At 36.2% G+C, this 13,628-nt stretch overlaps 1 protein-coding gene across 6 annotated transcripts in view; it reads right to left on the reverse strand.

The window, feature by feature from the left end:
• Positions 1-13,628, reverse strand: part of SANBR (SANT and BTB domain regulator of CSR) — a 64,461-nt gene that overhangs the window by 21,448 nt on the left and 29,385 nt on the right. For all 6 annotated transcript variants that reach the window (XR_005784177.1, XM_040453640.1, XM_040453643.1 and 3 more), the window contains 3 exons: positions 12,138-12,261; positions 8,509-8,661; positions 316-461 (listed from right to left, as the gene is read on the reverse strand). Coding sequence is in view for 5 of the 6 variants with exons in the window: in XM_040453640.1 (XP_040309574.1) it covers positions 316-461; positions 8,509-8,661; positions 12,138-12,261 (423 nt within the window). In the remaining variant the exon portion in view is untranslated. The remainder of the gene's footprint in view (positions 1-315; positions 462-8,508; positions 8,662-12,137; positions 12,262-13,628) is intronic.

Raw genomic sequence — 13,628 nt, forward strand, 5'->3', positions numbered from 1 at the left:
TCAAGGATTTAAAAAGGGCTTAAGTGACTTCGAAAAAGAAAAAAAAAACCCTCAAAAACTGAATTGCAGGTCCCAACCTTTCAATCACCAAAGACTCTTTTTATTAGTTTTTCTTTCCCTTGGACCTCCCATATTTTTTCTATCAAATAAACACCTGCTTGCTCTTACTGCAAGCTGACATATAATTTCAGTAAGCTTTCTGGAATAACGTAAGCTATGTGGGGACTGCCATTATTGGTTTGGGGAGGCACGAGGATTCTGAGATTGGAAGCACTGAATAAAGCGCTGCAGCGCGTCCCCCCACCCCCACCTCACCTAACTGTATCTTTAGAAAAAGGCACAACAATGACATCTTTGTGTTTGTGCAGATCGTCCAGTATTCTAGTGGTTGGACACGACAGCAAATCTCCGCCTTCACTTTGATCATGAAGAGCAACTATGTGGTCCTTCACTTTACAACCCTGTCATGTAAGAGATACTACATTAGAGAGGTTGGTTTGTAATAGAAATATTCCTTTAAAGATGATTGTATGTTTTTGTTTTTCTTTGCTCAGCCATATTGTCATATTAACCATTTTATAACTCTTTCTCAAGAAAAGAATAAGGCAATTGATTCCTGTATAATGCAGGGTTAGGGGTGCATAGTCAAAAATCCACGTAACTTTTGGCTCCCCAAAACTTAACTACTAAGACTACTGTTGACTGGAAACCTTACTGATAAACAGCTGATCAACACATATTGTGTGTTATATGTATTATATACTGTATTCTTAAAATAAGGCAAGCTAAGGAAAGAAAATCAAAAGGAAGAAAAAATATTTATGGTACTATACTGTACTTACCAAAAAAAAAAATCAACGTATAAGTGGATCCATGCTATTCACCCATGTTGTTCAAGGGTTAACTGTGCTCATACAGAAAAGAGCATGAAATATAAATGTACACCTTAACAAACAGTCAGGAATATTCATGTAACCAACATTCATTCACATTAAGAAACAGAATATTGCTGGGGTGCCTGGGTGGCTCAGTTGGTTGAGCATCTGACTCTTGATTTTGGCTCAAGTCATGATCTCACAGTTCCTGAGTTCAAGTCCCACATGGGAGCCTGCTAGGGATTCTCTCTCTCTCTCTCTCTCCCTCTCTCTCTCTCTCTCTCTCTCTCAAAATAAATAAACTTATATGTGTATACACACACACACACACACATATATTAAAAAAAACTAGAATATTACCAACACTTTTGGAATTCCTATGGGCTCATTCCTGACTGTAACTGCCTCCTTTCTCCCAAAAGATAATCTTTATCCTGACTTTTATGGTACTCACTTCCTTGTTTTTATCCTTTTACTACTAAAGGATGCATCCCGAAACTTAGCTATACTTTTACCTCACTTGTTTTATTTAACATTATGTCTTTATGAGTCAACCACATTATTGTATGTAACAATAACATTTGTTTTAACGTATACTATTCCATTGTATACAAATTCACAATTTGCATATCTATTCTACAGTTGATGGATGGGTTGTTTCCAGTTTGGAGCTATTACAAATAAAACTGTTATGAACAATCTTTTACATTTCCTGGTGTAAAAGTGCTCATGTGTACCAAATTATATTACTCTCAGAAGTATATGAGTGTTATTACTCTATATACTAACACTTGGTAAGGCATTTTAAATTTTTTTTTTTTCAACGTTTATTTATTTTGGGGACAGAGAGAGACAGAGCATGAACAGGCGAGGGGCAGAGAGAGAGGGAGACACAGAATCGGAAACAGGCTCCGGGCTCTGAGCCATCAGCCCAGAGCCCGACGCGGGGCTCGAACTCACGGACCGTGAGATCGCGACCTGGTTGAAGTCGGACGCTTAACCGACTGCGCCACCCAGGCGCCCCAAGGCATTTTAATCTTAGTCATTCTGGTGAGCATGTAGTAGTATCTCATTGTGGTTTTAATTTGCATTTCCTCAATTACAAATGAGGTTGAACTCCTTTTCGTGGTTACAAGACAGCTAAATGTCTTTTTTTCCCCAGCAAAATGCCTTCTTGTGTGACATTCCTATTATTGTTTTCTTATTGTGGGGTGCCTGGGTGGCTCAGTCGGTTAAGTGTCCGACTTCAGCTCAGGTCATGATCTCACAGCTTGTGAGTTTGAGCCTCATGTTGGGCTCTGTGCTGACAGCTCAGAGCCTAGAGTCTACTTCTGATTCTGTGTCTCCCTCTCTCTCTGCCCCTCCCCTGCTCACGCTCTGTCTCAAAAATAAATAAACATAAAAAGGTTAAAACACTTTTCTTATTGATTTGTATGAGCTAAAAACATCTTAATATGAACCTTTTATGGATATGTTGCTAATATCTGGTCCTACCTATGACTTTGTCTATTGAAGTTTATTTAATGTAGGTGATGTACTGGAATTTAAAAATCTCTTTCTTGGGACTCCTGGCTGGCTCATTCATTAGAGCATGCAACTCTTGATCTTGGATTTGTGAGTTTGCGCTCCATATTGGGGGGTAGAGTTTACTTAAAAAAACTAAATAATGGATGTGTGGGTGACTCAGTTGGTTGAGCATCCACCTCTTGATTTCAGCTCAGGTCATGATCCCAGGGTCATGGGATCGACCCCTGTCTTGGGCTCCATACACTGAGCATGGAGCCTGCTTAAGACTTTCTCTCTCTCTGCCCCTCTCCCCTGCTCACTCTAAAATAAAAAATAAGATTTTTTATGGTATTATCTTTTAATAGCTTTATTAGTTCTCCTTTCACATATAGATCTTTTTTTGTGAGTAGTTTGGGATAGATTCCATTTCCATTTTTTTCCCCAAATGGATATACCAATGTTCCAGAACCTCTTACTAAAAAGTCTACCCTTTGCCTACTGCTCTATACTGCCACCTCTGTCATAGTCAAGTATCCAAGTGGCTGTGAGTACTCTCTTCTACTGGTCTGTCTACTCTTTGCCAGTATCACCCTAATGGCTTTGTAATAAATCTTCATGTTGGGCAGAGCAAGCACTTCTACCTTTGGTTCTTTGAGAGTATCTTGGTTATCCTTGGCCCTCTTCATTTCCACAGACATTACAATCAGTTTAGCAAAGTTCCCAATAAAAATCTGTTAGTATTTTTATTGAGATTACATTGATCTAAATAGACCAGTTTGGGGAACATTTACATCTTTACAATACTGAGTTTTCCAATCTATGAATGTGGTATGACAATCCATTTTTTAGTTTCATTTTCTCTCATTAGTGTTTTATGTTTTCTGTATAGAGTTCTTGCACATATTCTATTAGATTTAATCCTAGGTACCTGATTTTTTGAGACTACTGTAAATGGTTTCTTTTTATAAATTTGATCTTCTAACATTGCTTGGTTTATAGAAATAAAATTGGTTTTTGTAAATGATGTTTAACAGATCAATCTTAAATTCCTATTAATTCTAATAATTTATCTGAAGATTCTTCAGGATTTTCTATGTTCACAATGTGATCTGCAAATTATGACAGTTCCTTTTTGATCCTTACACTTTTTTTTTTTCTTGCATTACTATACTGTCTAGGACCTCCAGTTCAATTTGAATAGAACTGTTGTAACAATGCGCACCCTTATCTTACTCCTAATTTCAAAGGAAAACTTTTCTACATTTCACTATTAAGTGTGACATTTGTTTTAAGTTGTGTATTATCTATTCTTTATTGGATTGTGTTATTTCCCTTTTATTTCTAAATTTGCTAAGATTTTTTTTTAAATCATTCCTCTCATTCCCTTTATATACATTAATTTGGAAGTTATACATTCTTTTATCCTTTTAGTGGTTATCCTAGAACTTATAACACGTATCCTTGACTTATCAAAGTCTAATTTGTTAATACCTCCTGTTTTTTTTAAATTTTTCTTTTAATGTTTATTATTTTTGAGAGACAAAGAGACAGAGCATGAGCAGAGGAGGGGCAGAGAGAGAGAGAGAGAGACAGAATCTGAAGCAGGCTCCAGGCTCTGAGCTGTCAGCACAGAGCCTGACACGGGGCTCGAACTCACAAGCTATGAGATCATGACCTGAGTCGAAGTCGGATGCTCAACTGACTAAGCCACCCAGGCACTCCATTAATACCTCTTCTCTTAAACAATGCAAGGCCTTTTAAACTGTCAGACCTCCACTTTAACATCCTTCTAATCTACAGGCTATTGTTGTGGGTTTTAAAATTATACATTAAAATCTAGAGTATGTGTCGATTATTTTAAATTTTCTATTTTACTTATATAATCCTATATTTATTACAAACATACACACACACACATAAAGTGTTACCATCAATGCTTAATATAGTCAATGTTCATTTAGATTTACCAATATACCAATTTTTTTCTTTGGTCTTCATTCCTACCTGTATCTTGAGAACATCATTAGTATCTCCTTTAAAGCAATTCGTTGGTTGAAAATTCCTTCAATTTTTCTTTGCCTAAAAATGTTTTTATTTTGTCTTCACTCTCGAAGGATATTTAAGGAAGGCACAGATTTCTAGAATGTTAACTATTTCTTTTGGTATACCAAAGACTGAAGGAACTATACTCTGGCTTCCACTGACACCATTTTGAGATGTGAACTGTCATTATTGATGTTTTGAAGGGATTCTACTTTTTCCATCTGGCTGCTTTTAAATGTTTTCTTTTGTTGTCTGCAGTTTCACTCTGATATGTGCAGGTTTGGATTTCCTACTATTTTTACTGGAAGTCACTGGAATTTTTTTTTTTTTTTTAATTCCAGTTAGTTAACACACAGTGTTATATTAGTTTTAAGTGTACAACATAGTGCTTCAACAATTCCATTAAAGGGAATCACCGGAATTCTTTTCATTTTTTAATTTATTTTACTTTTTAAAGAGAGAGAGCAGGGGAGAAGGGCAGAGGGAGAGAGAGAGAATCTTAAGCACACTCCATGCTCAATGTGAAGCCCAATGTGGGGTTCAATCCCACAACCCTGGGCCAAAATCAAGAGTCCAACACTCAACCAACTGAGCCACCCAGGCACCCCTGGAATTCTTGAATCTATAAATTAAAATCTTCCAATAATTCTGAAGTATCTCAGCCGTTATCTCTTCAAATTTTGCCTCTAATACATTCTCTTTTTATTTCTATTGGGAACCCCATTAAGAAATTAGTGCTTCTTACATAAAAAGATAAATAGTGTAGAATACTACTATATGAGGTACTTAGAGAATTCAAATTTGTAGAGACAAAAAACAGAATGGGAGTTGCCAGGCACTGAGGGGAGGGGGAATGGAGAATGTTGATTGGCTATAGAATGTCAGTTTTTGCAAGACGAAAGAGTTCTGGAGACTGGTTGTACAACAGTGTGAATATACTTAATACTACTGGGCCGTACACTTGAAAAACAGTTTAGATGGAAATTTTTATGTTTATTTTACCACAATTTAAAAAATGACATGCACTCTCTAGGTTTCTTACTTTTAGATTTCTCATCATTTTGTCTCTCTGTGCTTCATTCTGGATAGTTTCTTCTGACTTTTATCTTCCAGTTGTATCTAATCTCCTGTTAAATTTAAATTTGCCACTGAGCTTAAATTTGCCAATAACCCAAATTCCTTGGCAGTAAATCTAATCATACCCATCCGGCAAAACCCCAATTCTGGACGAACTCAACTACCCATTTTGTCCATGTTTGCACTCAACCAGCTTAGGGGTGCTAGAGAGAGTGACATAAAAGACATGTTGGGTTTCATTGTAAATTTATGATTACCAATCTCCCATGGGCTCTCAAACTGCTTACTAACCTACAACCTTTCTCTGGAAAATTCACTCTCATGTTTTCCAAAAAGACTACTTCAAACCTTCCCTTTTCCCTTATTATTAGCAGATGGCTTTACCCCCTACTAGATAGAGAACAGGAAAGGCATTAGATTGGAAAAATTTATCTAAATGACAAAAACACAATTTTACTAATATCTGCAACCATTCTACTCTACTGTTACAACAGAGGAACTGCCCTTCCTCCTGTCTAAATTGAGATTGCCACATGTGCTTATGATCCCACCCTACCCTGTGTCCTCATGGCCTTATACTTACCAACCTCTCTTCCTCAACTGGATCCTTCCCACTGCCTTTTAAAAAGGTGTCTCCTGGGGCACCTGGGTGGCTCAGTCAGTTAAGCGTCCGACTTCAGCTCAAGTCACGATCTCACAGTCTGTGAGTTCAAGCCCCGCATCGGGCTCTGGGCTGATGGCTCAGAGCCTGGAGCCTGCTTCAGATTCTGTGTCTCCCTCTCTCTCTCTGCCCCTCCCCCATTCATGCTCTGTCTCTCTCTCTCAGAAATAAACGTTTAAAAAAATAAATAAATAAAAATTAAAAAATAAAAAGGTCTCTCCTATCAAAACAAAATAAAGCAGAAACAATAAACAAATATCTATAACATAATACTGACTTACTTTCTACCTTTTTCAAATTTCCCAAAAGAGTTGCTATTCACATTGTGCACATTTGTTCTTCTTCCACTCACTCACTCTGCAACCCTTACCAATCTGGCTTTGGGATCTAGCACTTTGACAAAACAGATTGTCACACTTATGAATTCCAGGTTACCAAAGCCAAAGGACACATATCTTTCATCATTCTATCAGTATTTGGCAGTATTTGGCATCCTGGTCCACTTTTTCTTTCTTTAAATACTACTCCCTTGACTTTCACGACAACCTCCTTGGTTTTCCTCCTATTATTCCAGCTGCTCCTGATCACTTTCGTTTGCAGGCTCACACTTCTCTATCCAGCCATTAAACTCTGGGAGTTTCTCTGGGCTCTGCCTTAGGCTATCTGCTCTTCTTATGCTTATCCATACCTGCTGGTTTCAATTCTTACTTATTTGCAAAGAGACTTAAAATTATCACCTCCAGGTAGCCAATTCTCTGAGCCCTAAGACCCATGCATCTAACACTCTTTGTTAGACACCTCAATCTCAGACTGTCCAAAGCAGAACTCATGAGCTTCTCTCCAAACCAGATTCCCTTCTTGTTTCCTCGTCAGTAGACAGCACTACCACCACCCAGGAGCACAAGCAAGAAACTGAGTTATCCTCGACTCCTTCTTCCTCTGTGGTATAATCCACCAGGCCATTTCAGTTTTACTTCCTAAATACTGAATTCATCTCTACGACCCTAGGCCAAACTATCATCTCTCTCTAAGACTACCACGGTAACTTCCTCTTGTACCTGACTGCACTTACTATTCCCAAGCCACTCTCCATCCACACTGTAAGTGATTTTCAAAATACAAAATAAAGAAAAAACTGTAACATGGCCTACAAGGTCCTGGCCCTGCAGGGCCTATTTACACCCTGCCAACTTTTTCTCAAACTATATGTTTTCTACAAAAGGCAGTTTCTTTCAGTCTCTCTCATTCACTGTGTTCCTTTTGGCTTTGGTATTCAGATTAGAATGCTCTTTCTTTTCCTCTTTGCCTCATATACTCCTATCCATTCTTCAGATCTCAACTGAATGCCAACTCCTTGACTTGAATGCCCACATCAGACCAGCCTATTATAGATATTTACGGCCCTGTGTACTTCTTCAAACATTTCCTTGCATGCTTTTTTTTTTCCTTTTGATAGTACTGTATGAACTAAAAGCTCCACGAAAGCGGAAACAATCTAATTTTACAGAAATTAGATTATTCTCTGACTTGCACGGTGTGTGAAACAGCTTTGGTGCTTTATAAATAACTGCTGTATGGATGAGGAAGAGAAGGAGGAGGAAGAGCTTTAGATTCTTTCCCCCCCATTTATGAAATCTAATTATATAACCTTTTCAAAAGTGTTACGGATCAAGGACTCTAACCTACAGCAACACTCACATATTGTACCAAGATATATGTGCAAGGATGTTCATTACAACACTGTAATACCATCAATCTGGAAATAATCTAAATGTTGATTGACAGGAGGATGGTTAAATAAATTGTGATATATGCACGGCTTAGGATATTAAACTGCAGTAAAAGAAAATGAAAGATAACCTAAGTATACTGTTGATCTAAAAGGGTAGAATAGTATGAATAGTATGATCAGATTTCCAATACTAAAACATTGCATATAATTTGTGTCTGAAATGTATAAAATGTCTGAAAGGAAACTATTAACTGGTTACCTCTAAGACAAGATGCAGAACAAGGGAGTGGTGTAAAGAGGGTCTCCTACTTTTTACTATACTTATTTTTTGTATTCTTTAAAGTCTTTCCTACAGGAATGTATCACCTTTATAACTTTGTACTTTATACTACACTTTTGGGTCATGATCTCAGTTCATGGGTTCAAGCCCTGTATCAGGCTCTGGGCTGATAGCGCAGAGCCTGCTTGGGATTCTCTCTCCCTCTCTCCCTGCTCCTCCCACGCACTCTCTCCATCCCTCTCTCTCAAAATAAATAAATAAACTTAAAAATTAAAATAAATAAATAAATAGATAAAATCTAAAAAACCCCAAAATAACAAAAAACAAAATTTACCTTTGTTAGCTGAGTGGGATCAAACCGAAGAACCTTTTGGTTACAACAGGGATAAATACCAGTGCCAACAGTACTCAGTGAACTTGCTGCAGTTGGATAAACCACTGTTTCTGAGTGATACTGACAATGTGAAAATTCTATACAGAGAAAAGCCTGAAAAAAGAAATATATAAAAGCAATGATTACTCCCACAATGAAATTATACATCTCAAAAAATTTATACTTAAGACACATAATGTATATTCCATTTACATAATATGTACAGAAAAACAAATCTTTAGAGATACAAAGTAGATTAGATGTTGCCTAGGGTTGGAGATAGACTGGGAAATGGCAGCAAATGGACACAAGGGACCTTTTTGGAATGACGGAAATGTACTAAAATTGGATGGTGGTAATGGTTACACAACTCTGTAAATTTACTAAAAATCATTGAATTGTACATTTAAAATGAATTAATTTTATGGCAGGTAATTATACCTCAGTAAAGCTATTAAAAAGCAAGAATAAAAATACTTTATTCAAAATTCAGGTGCATTAAGTTGATCTCGATGTACATCTAATTTTATAAATGGCTAATCACATAAAAAGTTTTCCAAGGAAAAAAATGAAATAAAATTTGCCTCACTTGATTATTCCTAGACATATTTTTTAAGATAAATATTTAGCACCAATATTAGTGAAAACTATGGAACAATTCTGAATCACTGGTCAAAAACTGACCAAGGTTTAATTATAAAATTAATAGTTTTCAGATGTGTTTTAAGTTCGTAAAATAATTTAAAGAAAATCTAAAAATTAACAATTTTAAGCACTGATGTTGAACCTAAGAGCAGTAAAAGATAGTCTATGATAAGGGAGCACAGGGCAAGCTGACAACAAAGTACAGGCTAACAGCACACTCCCTCAAGGTGGGCCATGTATGATATCTCCTGGACACTTCCAAAAACAGGAAAGGAAAAAAAAAACAAAGCCTCCAAATGGTTAAACTAATAAGAGTCTCCATCAGTTCACAAGAAAAAGGCAATCTCCTCAACAGCCTAAAGTCCAGGAACTCCCCTACTGTCTTAATGTTAACGCTTTGCTAGAGGGAAAAACAACCTTAGCTTGACAATAGTTAGGTCTCCAGTAAGTCTTTAGCATATGAAAGTCTCTTTGGAAACTTCTCTTTGACTTTACCTATCCCAAGTCCATGGTATATAACCAGCCATTCTACACAACCCCAATGCAGCTCTTCCTGCCCATGGGTCCTGTCCCTGTGCTTTAATAAAGTCACCTTTTTTGCACCAAAGACATCTTCAAGAATTCTTTCTTGGCCATCAGCTCCAAGCCCCATGATCCCCACCATCACCCCAAAACTTCATCAGTCTATATTCAAAAGTCTTTGCTGTTAGTTCCCGTTATGATTTTCAAATGGTTTTTAATTTAAAAATATGGAGTCTGATTAAAGCTATAGGGTGCACATACACAAAATATTTTACATATGAACTATTTTATGGGTTTATAAACTCTCCGTAATATATATATATATTTTTAAGTGTTTATTTATTTATTTTGAGAGAGAGAATACCAAGCAGGCTCCATCACAGCCCACAGCCTGACGCAGGGCTTGATCTAAAGACCCTGAGATTGCGACCTGAGCCAAAATCAAGAGTCGGACACTTAACTGACTGAACCACCCAGGCACCCCTAATTGGATTTATTGAAGTGTAATATTCATATAGTAAAATTTATCCTTATACAGCAAACTTCATCCTTTTTATGAGGTGTGACAAATGCATTTAGTCACATAACTACCACCACAGTCAAAGCCTAAGCCACTTCCATCAGCCTAGAAACTCCCCTAGGCCCCTTTTGAGTTCCTTCTTCCACCCTAGCCTCACACAACACTAATCTGTTTACTGTTTCTATAGTTTTGGCTCTTCCGGAATGTCATGTAACTAGAATCATACTGTATTTAGCTTTTTGAGTCTGGCTTCTTTTACTTAGAAAATGGATTTGAAATTTATGCACACTGTTTTATGTGTCAGTTTATTCCTTTTTAGTGATGTATAAATGCATCACAGTATGTTTATCCACCCACCCATGAAGGACTTTATAGTGTCCTACTTTGGGTCCATTATGAAAAAAAAAGCCACCATAATAAACATTTCCATACAGGTTTTCATGTGAACATAGGTTTTTATTTCTCTTGGGTAATTACCTACAAGTAGGATTGCTGGATTGTGTGGCTAATGTAAGTTTAACATTTACCATGCCTAACAGTTTCCCAAAGTCCTTGAGTCATTTTGCATTCCTACCAGCTATGTATAAGAGTTCTAGTTGCTCCACACCCTCACCAGCACTATTTACTGTCAGGCTGGTGTATGTAGTAGTCTTCACTACAATGGAGTATCACTAATAATCAAAGGCTATCAGGCTTCTAAAACCTAACTTATTTAGCATTTAGAACACAGAAAATGTGAGGGATTTTTTTCACTTTTTTATAGCATATTGAAGAGTGAGTTATAATATTTAATATTTATTATGGGGCGCCTGGTTGGCTCAGTTGGTTAAGCATCCAACTCTTGATTTTGGCTCAGGTCATGATATTGAGGTTGATCCCTGTTCAGGATTCTCTCTTCCTCTTCCTCTGCCCCTCCCCCTTTTCTCATGCTGTCTCTTAAAAAAAATCCAATTAAAAAATTGTGGGGACTAGAGTTCACTGGGTGGAAACTTACACAGTTTGAAAAAACTCACTCTGATGGTTCTGATAAGCTGCTCTTCTTTCTATCTACCAAAAATCATTACTCAAGTGAGAGAGGAAAATTAGTGAGGAAAGGAGATATTAGGGATTTGTAAAAAATTTTATGTAGAACACTCTAGATTTATACCTAACACTAATTAGGAATGACTGTGACCTATTAAAATCTATTTATTTTATAAAATTATTTATTACAGGTACCTTCATATAGTAAGCTTCTTGTGGTTTTATTACAGACTTCATTTATTTTTAAAAAATGAACAAAATCTTTTAACCTTTTTGGGAACACAACTACAATAAGCTACAATAAAAAGAGCACATATCAATAGTACCATATCTACAAAGTGTTTCTGAATTTTTTAAGAAATTAATGGGCTAACAGAGAAAGTCTGGCTTAAAATAACTAAAGGTAGTAAGGATTTTGTTGGTTTTTTTTCCCACTGAAAAAACAGATTAGGTCACTTAAAACCTGTTGGTTTTCTAAAAATTAGGCAAGGTGTTGATTGTTTCAGCAATGAAAGTAAAAAGGAAGACAACGATACACAGTAAGAGAGATGAAACCAGATGGAAGGAATGTTTAATAGTGTTACCGTTTTTGCCACTAGTTTCTTTAAAAAGATGTCAGATATTGTCAAAACACATCCAAACATACTACTAGTTAAACATCCTGTATTAAAAGAGCCTACTATGCGGGGTGCCTGGTTGGCTCAGTCAGTAAAGTATGCAATGCCTGATCCTGGGGTTGTGAATTCAAGCCCCATGTTGGATGTAGAGATTACTTACAAACAAAATCTTTAAAAAAAAAAAAAAAAAAAGGGAGAGCCTGCTATGAATATTTACAGAACAAGATATTAAAAAGAAAAAAAAAAACAACAAAAAACCTCACCTGATAACATCTTGAACAAGTTAGCCAGTTGACTGTTCCCCACAAGCGCCAATATACATCTCTCCAAGATTTTAATTCTTCAAAAAGACTATTCAAATACTCATGAACATCCCAAGTCTTATCCCTGGGGAAAAGAGCCTCAATTATTATCTTATTTTACAAGCAAGTAATATAAACAATTTGTTTTCAGTACATGTTTTCAAATTTGTGGCTTATTTCCAGTAACATTCCCCAAATGTTGGTTGTGGGATGGACTATACTGACAGTAGATAAAATTTCATTTGGAGTTTGTTTATTCTCTTTTTCTGTGGACACAAGAAAAAGATATAAAAGATTGAACGCCAAATTATTTTGCTAAACTATACAAATTATTTTGCTAAGCTATGTTAAATGTAGTTTGAGCAGACTAACAGTTGAGACTTAGGCACATGTTGCTAAATAGAACCTTTATTCTAATTGTACATATTATAGAATAAGTTGTTATTAATTATTGGTGATTCTAAACATTTCATTAATATATTATTTATATTATTTTCAAAAGGAATTCTCCAATAATTCAATAATATAGTAATATATAATCAGGTCTTAGTAACATACATTTTTAAGTTATAAACTTAAAAAATAGCAAAGGCTTAAAACCCTATTGGCTATGTCCATATGTAACTCATGTTCCTATTTTTCCCAAATCCCTTAATCTTTTGAACTTTTGCTATTTTTGTCCTTAGTTCAACAAATAACAAGATGTCATGATGTTATTACAAATTACATAGGCACATCTGTTTTAATTAAAGACAACTGAAAAAATATCAACAGCTAACTTGCACGGAAATGCTTTAAATAAATCAAAAATGGATGTTGAAGTCAATATCAATTTTTTTCAAATAGTATTAATAGTTATTGCTGTCAGAATGAAAGTGCTTTCCAAAAGGTGAAATCAAGTCTTAAGACAAAGAAGTATAACATCCTAGGTGCTTACAATAACTAATGAAGATTTCCCTGATTATCATATGAAGACAAAAATGAAACATTTTAGGGGCGCCTGGGTGGCGCAGTCGGTTAAGCGTCCGACTTCAGCCAGGTCACGATCTCACGGTCCGTGAGTTCGAGCCCCGCGTTGGGCTCTGGGCTGATGGCTCGGAGCCTGGAGCCTGTTTCCGATTCTGTGTCTCCCTCTCTCTCTGCCCATCCCCCATTCATGCTCTGTGTCTCTCTGTCCAAAAATAAATAAAAAACGTTGAAAAAAAAATTAAAAAAAAAAAAAGAAACATTTTAAAGATGACTGTAAAGGGTGCCTGTCTGGCTCAGTTGGAGGTGCATGGAACTCTTCATCTCAGGGCCATGAGTTCAAGCCCTATGTTGGGTGTAGAAATTACTAAAAAAATAAACTTAAAAAAATAAAAATAAAATAAACATGACTATGCTATTAATACTAGGGTCACATGTGTTTATTTATATTTGTTTTAATGTTTAAAATATGCAATTTAACATTTA

Source organism: Herpailurus yagouaroundi, unplaced genomic scaffold (assembly GCF_014898765.1).
Source record: "Herpailurus yagouaroundi ecotype Mexico unplaced genomic scaffold, PumYag 210, whole genome shotgun sequence".
Lineage (NCBI taxonomy): Eukaryota > Metazoa > Chordata > Mammalia > Carnivora > Felidae > Herpailurus > Herpailurus yagouaroundi.